The sequence below is a fragment of the Lissotriton helveticus genome, chromosome 10 (genome assembly GCF_964261635.1).
Source record: "Lissotriton helveticus chromosome 10, aLisHel1.1, whole genome shotgun sequence".
NCBI lineage: Eukaryota > Metazoa > Chordata > Amphibia > Caudata > Salamandridae > Lissotriton > Lissotriton helveticus.
Window position 1 is genome coordinate 32488508 of NC_136071.1, and position 17695 is coordinate 32506202.

Consider the following 17695-nt stretch of genomic DNA (forward strand, 5'->3'; position numbering starts at 1 on the left):
CAGTGGCTTCATCGTGGTACTGAGAGGGGCAGTTAGACTTCTGATCCTCACGGGCAACTGGGCTTGTGACCCCCTTAAGGTAAAAGGCACATACTGCGACCATGCAAAGGATCGTCTGAGCTCTCGCTGCAGCTGCCGAGCACAGCTGGCTGGGGCTGGACATCTTCAGATCCCGGCTGGGTCAGGAGAGCACCAAGTGTGGCTCGGGCAGAGCTGGACTGGCTGTTTCACTCTTCAGGCCTTTCACTAGGGGGCTGGTTCTCTTATTCTCTCCAGCTCTCTGGGGTTCATTGCAGCGGGCACAGCTGAGACATAAAGAGGAACAGAGAATTGATGGATCTAAGAGATGGGGGAGGAAAGGAGTGGGCATGGGTTGAACATTTTTGCCAGGTCTGCTTTGGTTCCAGTCTGCTCGGCGGTTTTCTTCCAGAAGTCAGGACAGTGAAGGCGCCCTGAGCCTCTACCCAGCCACACACCATATGGAGGCCTGTGGGTACCAGGCCTCGTGCAAAGTGAGAGAGGGTTCCACAAAGCCGCAATAATCAGACGTGTGCACAGGCGGAGGATGTGCTCTCCAGGCAGTGTCATCACTCAGCCCACTCAGACTTGTAGTTTGATCTTGGGCAGCCTTTCTCTAATCTTTGGAGAAGGGTGAAGAGAACATAATTTTGCTTTTTGCAGGGCTGGAGTATTTTATGCAAGCAAGGTGCAAAGTAGCAATGGGACAAAGTAGCAACGGCGCAGGCCAGCAGAGCTTCAGCTGGGCGTCAGTCTTACTCCTAGCTTGGAGGAAAGTTAGCAACACTTTTCTCCACATTCAGAAAGCAGGGTTGCAGGGTCCGCCCAGGGTACAGGGTGCCACTGTTACCCATCGGTAGGCTGGGGTGGGGTACTGGCAGTGGCGAATATTCACAGCCCTTGAGCATCAAGGCCAGGTGAATCTGTGCACTTTAAACATCCAACCTGTCCGGGTGGTACAGGCCTCTCTCCTTCATTTAGTGGGTAAAACAGAGTGGTCCTGCTCAAAAAGGCATTGTAGGACTGATGCCTTACTGTCCCATTCCATCATAGCTGAAAGAGATGTCATTGATAAAATAAAACTAAAGTGTGTTAAGGGTCCAAAAGGCCAGTATCTAATTCACCAGAACTTTGCAACTGTCAGGTCCTAAAAAAAAAAAAAATAGGCAAATTAAAACACTCGCAAAGGCAATATGTCTGCACTCGCAACATATTGCTTTGCCAATGCTTTTCGCATTTGTATTTTGTTTCCATGATTAAAGTTTGCATTTACAAAATCTCTCATTCGTTTTCGATGCCACAACAGTATTTCAGTTGATTACCTGTTAACAGACAAGTGGCCTTGAATACTTTGGTTATTTTAGGTTTTGGTCTTGCACATTATTTTTAAAAGAGCAGATCACGGTCTGCGTTTCTGTTTTCATGTTCATGTCAGCACTGATCTGACTTGCAGTCCTATACTTCCTGTTCTTGGGAAGCATCAGACTAGGAAACGAGCGCTGTCAAGATATTAGTTATAAGCAGCCAATCATTCGCATGAATACGTTCGTCGTTAACTTAAGAATTAGCATTTATCCTGTGGGTGTGAGGACTACCCTTGCTGCACCTGGACAACCAAGAATAAATTACAAACTTTAATTCTGAGGGATTGATGACGACAGAGCGCTTTCTACCACCTTCACGCGGCACGGCCATCTTACCTTCTGGGCTTTGGTGGATTCCTTCTCCACAGAGGCCAGCCTCAGGCGGAGGGCATTCAATTCTGAAACGACAAATGACTCAAAGTTACATCTGAACCAGCAGCATCTTCTATCAGCAGGGCCCCTTGAGGGCCAAATTGTGATCAGGCGGTGAATGGACACCTATGAGCAGGCATGGTCTATAGGGCAATGCAAAAAGAACAATTGATGGACAGAATGCATAACTATTGTCATACATTCAGCCCAGTACAGAGATCTGGGCCTAAATCCATAGTTTTTTTGCTCACCATGCCATTCCAGTTTGGACCCAGCCATATGCAAATCAGTCTGACCCCGTGCCTAATGGGAACAGTCCAGCCCGAACTGCCAAGCCAGGTCCTCCCTGGAGTGGAAACAAGCATCCTAGGACCGGTTTCGGGATTTCAGCCCTCATCAGCCAGAATAGCTTGACTCCAGTGGCAGGGAGAGCACAGGACTTACGTCTGAGCATACCCGTCCCACTCGGGGTGACAAATGCAAAAAGAACAATTGATAGACAGAATGCAGAACAATGTCATACATTCACCCAAGTACAGAGATCTGGGCCTAAATCCATCGTTTTTTTGCCCACCATGCCATTCCTGTTTGGACCCAGCCATATGCAAATCAGTCTTGACCCTGTGCCCCATGGGAACAGTCCAGCCCGAACTGCCAAGCCAGGTCCTCCCTGGACTAGAAACAAGCATCCTAGGACCGGGTTCGGGCTTCCAGACGTCATCAGCCAGGGACCCAGCCGGAGAGACCAGGTCACCTCATCTAAACTGTTAACTTACTGCTTTTGTAAGATGCTCACTTTGATTTGTAACATAGAAGGCAACATTAAACAAGGGTGGGAGGCTAAGGGAGTGTCAGGGACTTGGAGTAACTCATTCAGGCGGCAGCTGCAAGAAGATTCCCTCTCTGATGGAGATGCAGCCTTCCCCGTCAGATCTTCGTCATGAAGACTAGATGCACAGAGAGGTCATCCAATGAGCAGTGAGGTTCCACATCACCTCCTCCTGGACCGGTTATTGTTCGCTGGGACTCTGAGCCGGCTCGCACCACAGACCTGACCCAGATTAATGCAGATACCACTTGAACCACTTGTGATGTGAAGCGCTCGTCAACAAGAAGCCGTCCTGATCGTGGTCACCCTCAAGAACTCATCCCTTCGTAGGGATTTTCCTGAGGTGCAGGAAAAGGCTCTTATGCGACTGCTACAAAGGATGCCCAGGTGGCATGTGTGGAATTTCTAGCTGACTACTGACAGGGCAGAAACATCCCACTGAAAGTCATGGTCAGGGCCAATGGGTGTCCTCGAAACCCATGGTCCCGGACGAAGGAACCCTGGCCATATGCAGGTCCCGGGCTCTTGATACACAGGACTCTCTCGCCGTGCAGACCAAAATGATCACTTTATGCAGGACACAGGAAAATAAAAAGTGGAGGGTAAAATGCTAGAATTAATCTCAGCCACTTTCAGTCTAATTTTTGTCCACTGTGCCACTACAGACAAGAACACATCTTATGCAAATCAGCCTTGATCCTGCTCCAATAGATAATGCAGGCTGAACTCCTAGGCCAGGTGCCCTCTGAACAGGAACACTAGCAACCTCAGATTGGTTTAAGCCTTGTTGGGCCTCATCAGTGAGGCGGGGGAACATCCATTACGACGCGGTGTTTACACCGCACCACCATTACAACGATGGTTTTACAACGCAAGTCGTTACCACGACTTGCGCTGGAGGGCGCTCTAGGCTAAGGAATAGTAGATTTACTATTCCGACACCTTCCCTTCTGTACGTAGGCTGGTGTTGGAATAGTAAATCGTACTAATCCTAAGTCCAGCACCCTACAGCGCAAGTCGTGGTAACGACTTGCGTTGTAAAACCAGCGTTGTAATGGTAGAGCGGTGTAAACACCGTGTTGTATTGACAAACAACCGTGAGGCGACTTGAGTCCTGTGACACAGTGAGCATGGGACCCAAGTGTTGCCATACTTTTTGTGCTATATACAGGACACAGGGCGCACTACATACACAACATTGTGCACGCCGCATACAGAGCACTGAGCTAACTGCACGTAGAGAATGAGGCTCACTTACGAGGAAGTCACAACATATAGGACACAGGTTTACAGCCTACAGGGCTCAAACATATAGGGCGCGGGGCTTTCCGCATATAGGGCACAGGGTCCATCACATACAGAGCACAGGACATGGGGCATGCTTTTTGAAAGAAGAGACTGTGCATACAGAGATATGGGGTGCAGTAGATACAAGGCACAGGGCTCACCACATAAGGGAGAACAGGCTGATTGTACACAGGACATGGCGTGCATCACATGCACAACACAGCCTCGCCGTATGCAAGACTCAGAACATGCATGTGGCTCAGATTCTAGGTGTGAAAGGTTCTTCATATACTGGGCACAGGTCTCAGGGAGACATGGGGCTCATGGACACACGGATAATCAAACACAGGGCACAAGGCATGATGAGCACAGTGCACACACTACACAGGGCATACAACTCAAAAAACACAGCCATAGCACTTTCAAGCAGTCTCAGAGAAAATACAACACAGCCCATCTGCAGTAGTCCAAACTTATCAGTCCGTAGACTCCCTTTTTTTTTCTTCACCCACATTTACTACACTTTTTTCAAACTTTTTTTTTTAGGTTTTTTGATTTTAACACATCATGACAAAGACATCATAACATGTACATTACAATTGTTACTTGTCAGCATGGACGCGCCAGTCATGGGGTAGGCTCGCTATGGAACTCTGGAACTAGTGGAGTGGTGTGGCTCACTGGTTAGAGGCGGTAGACCCGAAAGCAGAAGTCGGCCCGGGACCAGGGTTCGCTTCCCGATGCGGCAGGGTCATGGACCAGGGTCAGCGGACTCGATAATTCTCGCCCACTCTAACCAGGGGTCCCACTCGGCAGCTCTGGGCATTAGCTTGCCTAATCTCCACAACGCCCCCCCCCCCAATGCTGGGGATGCCTGGCTCCACCTTGGGGATTCCCAGCAGGGACCATCCCACAGGGAAAGCCAGGACGGGTTCCCCAGCGGTATACAGCGCCGAGATCCCCCCCCCCCGGTGATTCGCGCGCTTTACAAAAATACATACATACATAACATGGGTGGTGCTGGATCAGGGGTAGGAATTGCAGGCATTCCAACACATGGGTAGGAGAAGCGTGTGCTAACTGTGCGGTCTGTGCTGGATGCTTTTAGGAGAATGCAACTCCAGTGTGTCATCCTTAGGTATGTGTACCTCTTGAACAGTGATCGTGGGGGTGTAGTTACACAACAGAACCAGCATAGGTAGGTTTCAGGGAGGGGGTGGAGGAAGATGGAGGGGCAACAGGGAGCCACTGTGGTGAAGGTTGTAGGCCACGGTTGAGATGGATGTTGGCTGGTGTGATGGGGCAGCGTATGGGGAGGGTTCGCGGCATCTATCTACTCCACGGGCAGAGGAGGTCTCATGTCAATTTGGTGAGCTAGATGTCATGGGGAGGGGTTGCGGCCAAGCATCCCTGGGGGTTAGAGGGGGCATCTGCCACCAGCATCTCCTCATGGGACTGTATGAACATGGCGTTCCTTGATGCCGCTATGGGTCGTTTGCAGAGACGGCATGCCTCCTTGTGGTGTAGGTATGTGCTTTCGGCTTCTCTCCAGCAGAGAAGGGGTGTTTGCCATCATTATCGGGAGAGGCGGTGGGGAGACCACCAATGCAGAGTGAGGACACGCTTAGCAAGTAATAGGGCCAGATTTGCAAAGCGGGTCCGAACTACGTGTTTCTTTTCTGGCTTGTAGATCCCCAGGGCTGTTGTCTCCTATGTATTCAGGTGTGGGAGTTCTGTGACAGACACTAGGGTGTCGTGAAGTACTTGCCAGTCTACGGCTAGGGTGGGACACTCCCGCTGCCTGTGTCTGAGGTCTGTGGCGTCAATGGTGTAGTTTGATTATTGTGTTGGCTGCCGACGTTTTCATCAGTCGCTAACTTCCTGTATGACCTTAACTGGTTGACAGTGGGGAACCTTATCACATTTAAAGCCCTCTGCTACATGTTCAAAATCAAATCTGGAGTGGCCCCCTTATACCTACAAAAGTTAGTGCAGTAGTACCAACCTCTGCAACTTATCCGCTCTGCCCATCAGATGAGGTTCTCGGTCCCGAAATTAAAATTCTCCCGCATGGGCAGTCTTTCTCTTACTTAGGTCCTTCCTTGCAGAATTCTCTTCCGCTCTCCCTACGCAAGGTGACCAACTATGGTCTTTTCCGCAAAAGTCTGAAAACTTGGCTATTTAACTCTTAAACCCTCCGCTAACTTTCTGATCTCCGATCTGGCTGGCGCTGGGAAACCCCTTGGGGTAACTGTGCGCCCTACAAATAACATAACAAAGTGGCATCTTGAACATGTGAGGTTGGCCAAAGGGAATATGCGGTTTAGCTTGGTCCGGTGTAAGACTGTGTGTTGTATGCTCTTAAACCGCGCATTTCGAGAGATGACCTGGGCCAGTCCAGTGTCAGTGCCCATTCAGAGTTGTGTAGTGATCGCCCAATATAGTCTTCCCACTTTTGCTTCAGGATCGACAGAGAGACCCTTGTATGTTCTCAGTTTGCTTTGTGTAACAATGTGATCAGGTGTTGCCCGGTGCCCCTACTATATAGGGTACAGACAGCGGCATGCGTGGGGGGCTCTTCGTCGGAAGGGTGCCACGTCTCATGGCACTTTACCAATAGTTGGCAGCACAAGAGGAATTGGCCTGGGGGATATTATGGTCTTGACATAATTGGTCAAATGTCATCAGAAGCTGGTCATGGAATAGGTCTCCCATTGTTTCAAACCCACATTTACCACACTTGTGGTTTCCTCCCTCCACCTTAAGATCCCACTCACACCCTCCTCCCCGTCACACACTTCTCCAATGGCACCTTTTTCATTCGTTCATACCACCTTCCTCTCACTTACCACCACACACCCTCTTCCCCACTTCTTAACTTTCACCTTAAACTGTCTATTACCATGCTCAACACCTCACGCACCTCTTTCAGTCTCCCAATATAACTCTAAACTCTTGTAATCATTCCCTAGCCATTCAGTCTTCCATAGTACCTTCCAAGCACCGCCCATGATCCCACAATAGTTTTTAAAACCCTTAAATACTTGTTTCTCCACCTCCTCTCACAAACAGCCCTTACACCGCCCTTGGCTTTCTATCACATGCTCATCTCTGTTGCCATCACATACGCTCGTCCTCCCAGCCCCATACTCCCCTCTCGCCCAGCGCACGTTTGCATTCTACTATCACTCCTGTTCTCTGGCCCTCCTCATTTCAGAGTGTCTTCCTCACATCCTTCCTCAGGCATGCCCCCACCTTGCTCTCCTGGTCGCTTTTCACTCTCCAGCAAAGCCCTCTGATGAAGGTGCACAAGGGTAGACATACAATGGGTGAGCCTGTGACTGCCTCCTGCTGCTGCCATTGGGAGACAACTGTAATCATGAATCAGACCAGTCCCTTTCTGGCAGATAATGCTTGCTAGGACAGAACCCACACCTTCCCTCTCACCCCCATGTGCCACTGGCCACTCCACCTCACAACAGAAATGGCCCTGGGAGCTACACACAGAACAGGCCCATCAAATACACCTTGGGGACATCCATATATACAGTTGTACAGACACAGGGTGACCATACAACTAACACAGAAGTCATCATACATCCAATCTCACATTCACAAAAAAGTGGCCCCACCATATTTAACACAAAAAGCCCTCTCCACCCAGAATAGAAGCCGCACCATAGACAGGACACCGTGTATGTAGGACACACAGGTCACCGATAGGAAACAAATTCCATCGTAAACAGGGAACTATCCTATCTGAGCACTGGACCAATAGGACAAATGCCATGCTCGATTTAGGATATTGGTCTGACCACACACAAGACACTAAACATACTCTACATAGATAGAGGCCACATGGTATACAGCACACAAGGGTCACTGTAGACACACACCTCATTAAAAACAGGGAATCAGTCCTATTTAGAGCATGGGTCCAACCACGCACAAGAAATGAAACCCGCCAAGCAAACAACACAGTCGGAGAGACCCCCAGCCCTTTCAAGTCCCCTTCGCTATGATTCCCTGTGGTCCACAGGTATCCTTACCAGCTCCATTCTTGCGCAGGGTGTCCGAGAGCTGGTAGTTATTCGTCCGGAGTTCCAAGAGCTGAGCCTAACAAGGAAGACAAAAAGAAAGTCAGCAAAGAGACAAAGTTCAATTATCAAACATTTTGATTCTACAAACACAGATGGAAGAAGTGGAATTATTCTCCAGAAATGCTCCCACTGGAGAGGTAAGGTGCTTTCCTGTTACACAATTCTGCTTTGCCAGCAGAATCCGTGCATTAGGACGACAGGACGTCAGAATGTAGGGACTGAGTCTATCTACAACATCAGTACCTGTCGGCCGAAATACTAGCTAGCTGACAGTGCCACACCTGAACTCCTAATGTTCCAAGACCCACAGGGGATTTCGGCAACCTCAAACATGACCCTCCAGTCCCCAAGGGAACCGTAGAACTAAATCATGCCCTTTTGTTAGTCACTCACTCATGCATGCCCGTAGTAAACATAAAAAAAGACAACAAAAGTTTACAATATATTTATTGAAACTATCGTAGTCTATTATGAAGCAAATGTGCTGCAAACATTAGGCAGATGCAACTAAACAAAGTAATTAACATTACTAACAGGGTGTGTATGACGAACATCTCAACCATTATCTATCTGATTAGGTCTACCCTTACTGTGTGAGCACAGGGATATATATATATGTAATCTCTGGGATTGGCCTCGGACCCCATATCTGAAGTATGTAGTTACGTGGTCCGCATCATGAGTGTAAACTTAGTTTATGCAGGGCTGCATGTCAGGCACTGCTGTTGTTCCAGAACAGTCCTCTCTGCTGTAACTTTCCTTTTTGGCCCCCAAGGGGACGGGACACAGTTTATATGATAGGAACTACTGTGTTAGAAGATGAAGCTGTGTGATTGTGTTAAGTCTACAGTATTAAGAACTGCTGTTGAACAAACAAAGAACACGGTACACCATGTTGTTATGTATTCCATGCAACCTTGTACAAGATGTGCAGATTGAAACCCAAGAAGAGCCCCTGAAAAACAAACAGGTACAGCATATTCCTCGAACAATGTCGCGAAAACAAATGCATTATATGTGGCCATGCAGAGCACAGGCAGCCTAAAACTTCCAAGACACCAAACTAAGGGAGAATCAAAGTGGGCCCAGAATACAACCCCTATATACTGACAGTTAACTTGCCTTGCCTTCTCATCAGCATTAAGGATCACACATCATGTAGTGGAGTATGTGCGCATAGACATCAGCGCTTCTTCAGCGCAGTACAGCTGACGGGCAGCAGGTCATACCTGGGGTGGAATAGTATAACACGCTATGCGTGCGTTCTCTGGAAGGAGATGATCAACAACAAAATGATAATAATTTAACAGCCTAGACCCAACAAAGATGCTTCTGGTCCTGGGATCTGATGAAAGACCCAAGAGGGAGGTGGGCAGTGTTCAGGAAGACCCTCTGAACACGTAGAAGCATACGCCTCTGGGATATCAGCAAGAAGGGAGACCTTGCAGGCTGCATGACCGAAACATGCATGCGAATGTATGTCTAAACAACTACTGCCTAAACCACGACTTCCTGAACCACGAAAGCTAAACAACGAGCTATGATGAACCACTAATTTTTTTTACGACTTCCTAAACAACGAAATGAAACACCTCGTGACTGGCCAATAGATGGCACTATTGTAATGATAATACTTCAACTAAATATTTTTAAATTGTTCATTACCCATTTTATTGATAATTTATTCATGGATGGTGCCTGCGGTTCCCCTCATTTTGACAACAAATAACAGGGGGATTTTAACATTACAACCTCTGTCCATAAAACTGAACAAATTAATCCATTGTGCAAGCTTTTTTCACAACCACCTGCAGCATATGACTGGGACACGGGACATACGAGATCTGAGTCTGCATGGAGTCTTAGAATGAAAAGAATGTTTTATTTTTAAAACTATGATGTGGTCTACTCGGGCATCAGTATTGTAAAGCTTTTGATAATGCTTAACACATAAGTCTGGCATCCGGATTTTGGGCCTTGTTTTCGGTACTGACAAGGTGAGATGTGGCAGCTATTGTAGGAAATTGGGTCCAAACTTCTGAAGAACATTAGGTGACAGGTCCTTGTCTCGGGGTTGTTATTACAGTTCAGAAAGGTGAGGGGGCGGAGATGAGTGACGTAACACTCCAACACTGTCTAATCAAAGTGTAGATGAACGGTAGGGGGGCGGAGAGAAGTGACGTGCCTCACATACTGCCCGATTACAAATAAGACGTAAGCCTGTCTGATTCTTCGTTGAAAAGTCGTTGTTCAGGACTTCGTGGTTCAGGACTTCGTTATCTGCGATTCTTCGTTGTTAAGACTTCGTTGTTAATGTAAGTCGTTGTTTGAACTTCGTTGTTTAGGATTTTTCCCATGCGTGCTGTACGCTGGTAGAGTCAGTCTACTGAAGGACTAGCTGTAGGGCTTTGGATTAAGGAATCTCCGGTAGGTGAAGAGGTCGATCAACGAGAGATGCAGGTACAGTACAAAGTGCAATTGCAATTGTTCCAAGGTACGAGAAAGCGCATTGTTGAAATTAGAAAGTACAAATGGAGGCTTGGTACATTTCTACGGTCCATTGGGGGATGATCAAAGTTACTGCATTTGGTTGGGGGGACAAAAACCCGCCGGGGCAAAGAATTGGACTGGTGTATGCTGGCGGATTCGGAGGTATATAAGGCGAGGGGGTGCCCTATGAAATGGGATAAGAAGTGGTCCCACTGGAACAAATACAGGGGAGATATTTGTGTGTCGCCCACAGTCGAAATGGAAATGCGCAGACAGGAGAGATTGATGGGAGATGCGTCTTGAGGGCTATTGACTGATACTGACCTGGAATTTTTTGATGATGTTATGCAATGTGTCGTTCAATCATGTACTATACTACTGTGATTCATTCAATAGGCAAAGTTTAAAAAAAAAAAAAAAAGTTACTGCATTTAGTAGAGGATTGTAAAAGAACCACCCTTGAGGGGAATGTATTAACCCTATATGAGAAGAAGATTGCCCAGTCCTAATAAAAGTGCAAAGAAATCTGTATTATGATAGGGATGCAATTCCCATCTCAATGACTGAAGGCTGACCTCACTGAGTTCCCAAGTGCAGATGGTCTTCAGAAAGAAGACTGCTAGGGGAAGAGCAGTCCGTGCTTTTGTTGTTGCAAGTATGCTCTTGTAGGTTTCAAGATGCAGCATCAGAAGCCAATCGCACCTGTGATGGAGTGGGGGACAGGCCACTGCTGAGCCTGGAAGGGGTAGTAACATACGATAAACATGATCTATTTTGATCGCCTCCACAGGTGGGATGACAGAGTGATGCTTTCCCTTAGCAACACCTCTGGTAACTAAGGGCCATATGTATCATGCGAATTTGCTAAATGGAATGTATTAAGCAAAACTGGTGCAAAATAAGGAATCGCAAAATTTGTGATTCCTTATTTTGCAATTGCATTTAAGGAATCGCAAATTTTGTGATTCCTTAAATGCAATGTTCGTAGCAAAAAAAATTAGCAAAATGCCCTTAAGGAATCGCAAATTACCACCAACTTCTAGTTGGTGGTAAGTTGCGAATTCCTTGAAAAATGCAAATTTTTGCATTTTTCAAAGTGCCATGTGACGCACATACATGCCCTTAGGGCATGTATGTGCGCCACATGTGCACCCATGCATATTTCAGGGGTGCAACAGGGTGTCCTTTGGACACCCCTGCACCCTTGAAATTATTCTCAATTTGCGATTAGCAAATTGCGAATCGCAAATTGAGAATAACTTCCCATTCATTCCTATGGGCCTCCTGGCCCATAGAAATTAATGGGAAAGTATTCCTTAATTGCGATTCGCAATTTGCTAATCGCAATTAAGGAATGCTAAGAAATCGCAAAAAAAATGCGATTTTGTACATACATACCCATTTGCGATTCTCAAATAGCGATTTCTTAAAAATTGCTATTTGGGAATCGCAAATGGGTATCTTGATACATATGGCCCTAAGCCACAGTAAGAAATCACTTACCCTACCAAGGACATCGGCTCCCCAGAGCGTGCGGACAGCTTTTCAATTGTCAACATCCACACACAAATCCATCGCTCTAAGGGAGTCGAATTTGTACTGCACCCTAAATGGTCCTGGTAGGAAATCGAAAAGAAGCCAAGTCCAGTAGTGCAGAGCATGACACCTAGAATGCTTCAGAAAAGGGCATACAGAAGAGGGCAAGCACCTTACTGCAGTCACCATGCCCACCACAGACACTGCCATTTACAAGTCCATCAGAATCTAGCCTGCAAAATAGTCCAAAGACGACACGTGGGACAGCTGATCCTAAGAGCACCCTTAGGTATATGTACAGACGGCCAACTCTGGCCAGATGCGCACCTAAAGGCTACCTCTTGCTGGCACCATTCTGGACCAGGCTCCTCTAGATAACAATACCACAAAAGCCGGGGACCGAGACCGAGCAGGTTTGAAGGCGGGGCAGGACTCTTGACAAAGGTTTGACTACAGAGCTACCCCTACGTGGCCACACGGTCCCCTGAGAAACGGAGACTCCACAGAATTCGGATGGAGACCTCCATGTGATAGACAAATCATTTATCACACACATAAGGAGCAGCTACTCTGCCTTTTCCTTCACTGACAGGATAGGGAACCCCCTCTTGTCTGTACCCCAGGGAGGCCAACCCGAGCCCTGAAGAAAGTCCAGGACCTGTATGGCCACATTTGGACTGAAACATGTTGGCACATGGTCTTAGGACCATAATACTCCTATATCGACCCGCTTTTGAATTATTTTAATAATCCTGACAGACAAAAATAAAGGGAAACTGGGGTTCTGTCGGAGGTTTTTTACAACTATAGTCCCCTGGTCCTCTACAAACTTCAAAGAGCTCCCAACACTGTGGTTGAGCCCACCCCGACTTATAGGCGTCGGGGTGCCCAGATGATGAAGCATGACACCACTAGGGTGTGTGAGGGTAACTAAACAAAAAGGAATCTTTTCCTTCCTCACCTATTGGTGAAGTTACACACATTCCCGTACACTGAATGCTTCATGTCCTCCCATTTAAGTTCATTTCAGATTGACCTTCGCCCGGTCAGTTGAAGTAATTTTTGTGGTATAGTGATTTCGTATGGGAGGAGTTACTCCAACCCAATTTCCTCTCTACCCTCCAGGCATTGAAAAAGTCTTACAAAAGCCTTCTTCGTGTACACACTCCTCTAGATAACAAGCACACTCCATCACTATATAATGTGTACTTCGTTCCACAGTACCTGAATAGACAGAGTGATGGATGGAGGGCACCGCCATGCGTGCCTGATTTCAGATGAATTGCACAGCATTCTCTGTGCTTCTCCACACTACAGAATCAGCAAGCTGACCCCCTCTCCTCACTTTCAATAGTCACTTAATAAAGGGATCCAGGGATGATAAACTGTGCTGTACCACAAAGTAATTTAAAAAACAGAAGTTGCAAGTGAATACAGATCACCAGTAGCATTACGGTACAGAAGGGGGGATGCTTAAGCAGAGACTGTGTATCTGCAACCAAAGTGTGGAAAAGTAAATTTTGCCATGTTCTGTGTCCCTACGTGTCATTCATCATATGTTATGTGTGCATGATTAAATATGCATATGCACTCCCCATGTCCGATTAATGACGCAATTACAGTTGTGTCCACCTCTAGTATGCCAGTTTCCAGTCCTCGTGAATACTACGAATATCAGGCCTATGTAAAGCTACGTTGCCACGTTTCTCAGTGTGCACGTTATTCTATTATAAAGTCCCCGTTTCTAGGCCTCAAAAGGGCCTGGACACCAGATTCAGCTCCTGTCTCCTGAAGCCTCGCTGAGGAGCGATACAGCCCCCACCTGTATCCTCGACCCTTCACTTACTTCCTGCCTCGCAGTGCCCGGCCCAGCCTGGCTCAGTCTCTGAGTCTGCCAAGAATATGTTATGAGTCCAGTTATCAGTTCAGCCCTCCTTCTCTGCATTCCTAAAGCTACTGAACTGCATCAATAGTTTCCGTCATTGTCTAGCCTTCACGTCTCCACGTTAGAGAAATACTGCATTTAATGGTCATTTAATATTCTTCATCACGCACTACATGTAGAATAATGCATGGTCCAGTCTTAGAATCAAGTTAGCCTTTCCCCTCCTAACTTCTAGTTTATATCAACATGTTCTCTAAACATCAGATACTAGATACTGTTTAGGTACATGTCGCCCCGACCCTCCAGACTTCAGTCTCTGCTCCTAGCACAGAGTTCATAGCCCCCAGCTTCTCCTAGTGATACGTCATTGCCAGTTTGCGCGCACCATCAGGTTAGAGGTCCCGGCTCCTCAGGTAGCCCCCTCCATGGTTTCCGCCCCATTCATGACATATCCTGTTACGTTTGCATCACATGTCTATGTATACGCCCCGTTACACCTCTTTTCCCCCTTATCTTTCGCGACTGCTACGCGTCACACCTATTGCTCCACCCACTGCTACGCCCACTGCAATGTAATGCTATGTGTTTGCGTTATGTATATATGCTCATGTATTGTTATTAAAAAGCCAGCGCGCTCATCCCAGACCCAGCCCCAGCAGCTGCTGGGCCCTGTCACCCTGTCATCCTATTCCTATGCAGGTTGTCCTGTTCCTGTCCTTATGCTGTATTAAACCTGCAAAACTCCTACTACCTCGAATCTTGACTCTTATTTATTGAGCTATCTGTTATGATATATGTCTAGTCAAAAATAGGGTATTATTTATTTATTTACCACATAATGGCGCCCGAATAGGGACTTGCCCTTTCCCCACGCGTCGGTGAAGCCACGCCGACCCCCTGACCCTCTGCAGTCGTGACGGAACTCTTCTGCGCAGTGGCAGATATTTCTGCTCAAGTATCCCTCAGGCCCACGGAGGAGACGGAGGAGGCGGTCCAGCATCCAGACGAGACGGTGGAGGAACGCGGCGAGTCCCGACCAGAGCCCAAGCCAAGAGTCCAAGGCCCGAGGTATCCGGAGGTCCACCCGTAACTGAAGTCCGAAGTCCGAAGTTCGTCGTCCGTCGTCGTAGCAGTCCAGTCCAGTCTGAGGCCTTCCGTTCTTGCCGCCCGGTGAGTACCGTTACTGGGGTGGTATCTAGACAGGGTCAATTTCATTGACTCTGGTCTGTGGGTTGGTGGTACACAGTCCCACAAACGAAGTGTCCACTTCGGTGGATGCGGGTCCTGACGTGTCTCTTTATGAGACCGGTAAGTTTCGTACTGTTTCAGCAGTGCATCTAGTTTCTGTTCTAGTCAGTTTCTGTTCTCGAGAAAATTTATGTGTTCTGTTCTCAGTATTTCCAGGTAGTATTCTGTTCGAACTGTTATTTTAGATGTTTTTCATGTATTTTAATGTCGTGGTATGAATGGGGGATAAGTATCGTGTTCATTGTGTATTGTATTGTGTCTAGATTACAGTTCAGTCATGCCCATATTTTCCAAGTTACGTCAGTTAAAAACTAGAAAGGGTCTGCTGGAAGCAGCAGTTCCCGTCCCGCCCAGGGACAGTCCAGGTCACTTTATGTATCAGAAGCATGGCATAAGCGCCATATTGTATCTAGATTTATGGGTAGAGTATACCAAACAGTTAGAAGAAAAGTATAGATGGCCCGTATCGGGTACATGGGATGCCGAGTGCATCATGCGAGTAGAAGAGGCATTATGGAAAAAGAAAGCCAGACAGTCACAGAAAGATGCCATCGAGTTATGGCGTAAAGAATCTCATAAAAGAACTGAAAAGGAAATCAGAAAGTCAGAATTAAGTAGAGAATCCTTAGAACGAGCCCAAGAAAAAGAATTAATCGAGATAGGTGAACAAGTCAAAGCCGAACAGTCAGACAGACAGAGGAATGCCCTTATTAAGGGTATGTACCCTCTTCTTGCCGAGGGCTTGCCAAAAGCGACCCCGGAGGCATCCAGTAATTTCCCGCCACCATTAGTTCCGACCAAGCTACGTCACAAACAGACCGCAGCTGATATTTTTATTTCGTCCTATCTGGACGACACAGTCCCTGAATATGCAAATCCTGTTCGCGCTCCGCCAGTCCCTGTAAATCAGGCACATCCTGCTTCTCCAGACACCGGGGCACCCCATGCAGTACCTGCTACGGTACCCCCGGTCCAGCCAGCATTTCAATTTCCCGCTCCACCACGAAGAATATCAGTCGACGATTCTAGTCTAGGGGCCGCAGGAGGAGGTCCTCCTCAAACCCCGCCGCCACGCAAGCGTTTATCAGCACTCGAATTACATGCTCAAGCATCACAGCGTACTCCCAAGAGTAATAAGTCTGTTGCAGAAATCAGGCAAGCCCTTGGCGAATGTGCCTATGACCCAGTCCCAGGCGAGAATAATATGGTTTTATATTCAGTACGCGTAAGGAGGGTGACCGAGTATCTAGTCACCCTACCCAATATGAAAGAAGATCTAGACAGAATATATCGTTTCATCCGTACAGGGGATGATCCAGAAAGTATTAGTGATGCCATGTCTCAAAGGAAAGCTGAGATCCAGCGTATGATATTAAAGTTTTTAATTAACTGTCTAATAAGAGAACAAGATTACCCGTCTAAAGATCCGGCCGAAATGAAAACCCTGACAAAGTGGAGTGATAATATAGCCGAGGGTAAGCACAATACCATTAGTGCCATGGAGAGTATGTACAAGAAAATCCGTAGAGAAATAATAAAGATACACGAACAACGTAAAGCAGCACAAGTAAGCGAGAAAGAAAGTAACTCTGATCCTGAAGAGGAAGACGACGAGAATCCCGCCAGAATAGCGTATGTAGGAAAATCTAGATTTCCAGATCGCCATTTACGCCTAGAACACAAGTCAATTTTCCATCATTCAGCACCAGAACAAGGTTCCCTAGAACAAGTGTTCCAAGCTACCGATCACATTCTGAAATCACGAATCGGTTACAGTGAGTTAAGTACTATGCATGAACAAGAACTAGCCCGATCAGCAGTCCGATGGATTACTGATTCTACCACTTTTCCAGACGAAATAGTGGCACAAATGTTTCTGAAATTGCCCCCAGCCGAGCAGCGACTGGTGGGTATGTATATGATCCAGCACCTCATTACTCTGTATGAGGGTCAGCACTCTGATCCAGGCCCGTTACATGATATCCTGAACGAGTTACTCCAGTATAGATGGAGAGGTCTAGGTACCGATTTAATTAGTGTCATTCTAGAACAGCGCCACAAATATAGAATGTTTCTGAACCCGCATTTTGTTCATGTCTCACCCCCAGAAAGTAAACTATTTTACATGGAAAGACAGAACCCGTTACGAGAAGTGCATCCAGTTAAGACAGAGGACGGTGAAATGCAACGAGTGTTTGTTTACACCCCGATTACAAAGATGGAACTCCTCGAGATGAAGAAATTGATTCCCTGTCATGACAAAGATCCAGCAGGGTTCCATAGAGAATTAAAAGACATGCTCCGTATGGGAGAATACACATACCCAGATATAATTAAAATGTTAAAGGTCCTGTTGCCCGCAGGGGTGTATGAAAAGCTAAAGGAAAAAGAATGGGAGGTGGGAGAGAAAAAGATAGATTGGGCAGTTCTAGAAGCCGAAGATAAGTCACGTGTACCAGGTACTGGTCTTGGAGAGAAATGTAAAGAATTACCAGAATTATTGATTCAAGTTTTACCTAGATTATTGACAACTAGAAAAGAAGACTGGGATGCAATCTCAGCCTGT

General features: G+C 47.0%; 1 protein-coding gene across 2 annotated transcripts in view; it reads right to left on the reverse strand.

Moving 5' to 3' along the window:
- The window catches only part of GRIPAP1 (GRIP1 associated protein 1), a 555884-nt gene that overhangs the window by 453681 nt on the left and 84508 nt on the right, over positions 1-17695 (reverse strand). For both annotated transcript variants that reach the window (XM_078664658.1, XM_078664657.1), the window contains exons 2-3: positions 7920-7986; positions 1719-1780 (exon numbers count right to left, since the gene is read on the reverse strand). In XM_078664658.1, coding sequence (XP_078520784.1) covers positions 1719-1780; positions 7920-7986 — 129 coding nt within the window. The remainder of the gene's footprint in view (positions 1-1718; positions 1781-7919; positions 7987-17695) is intronic.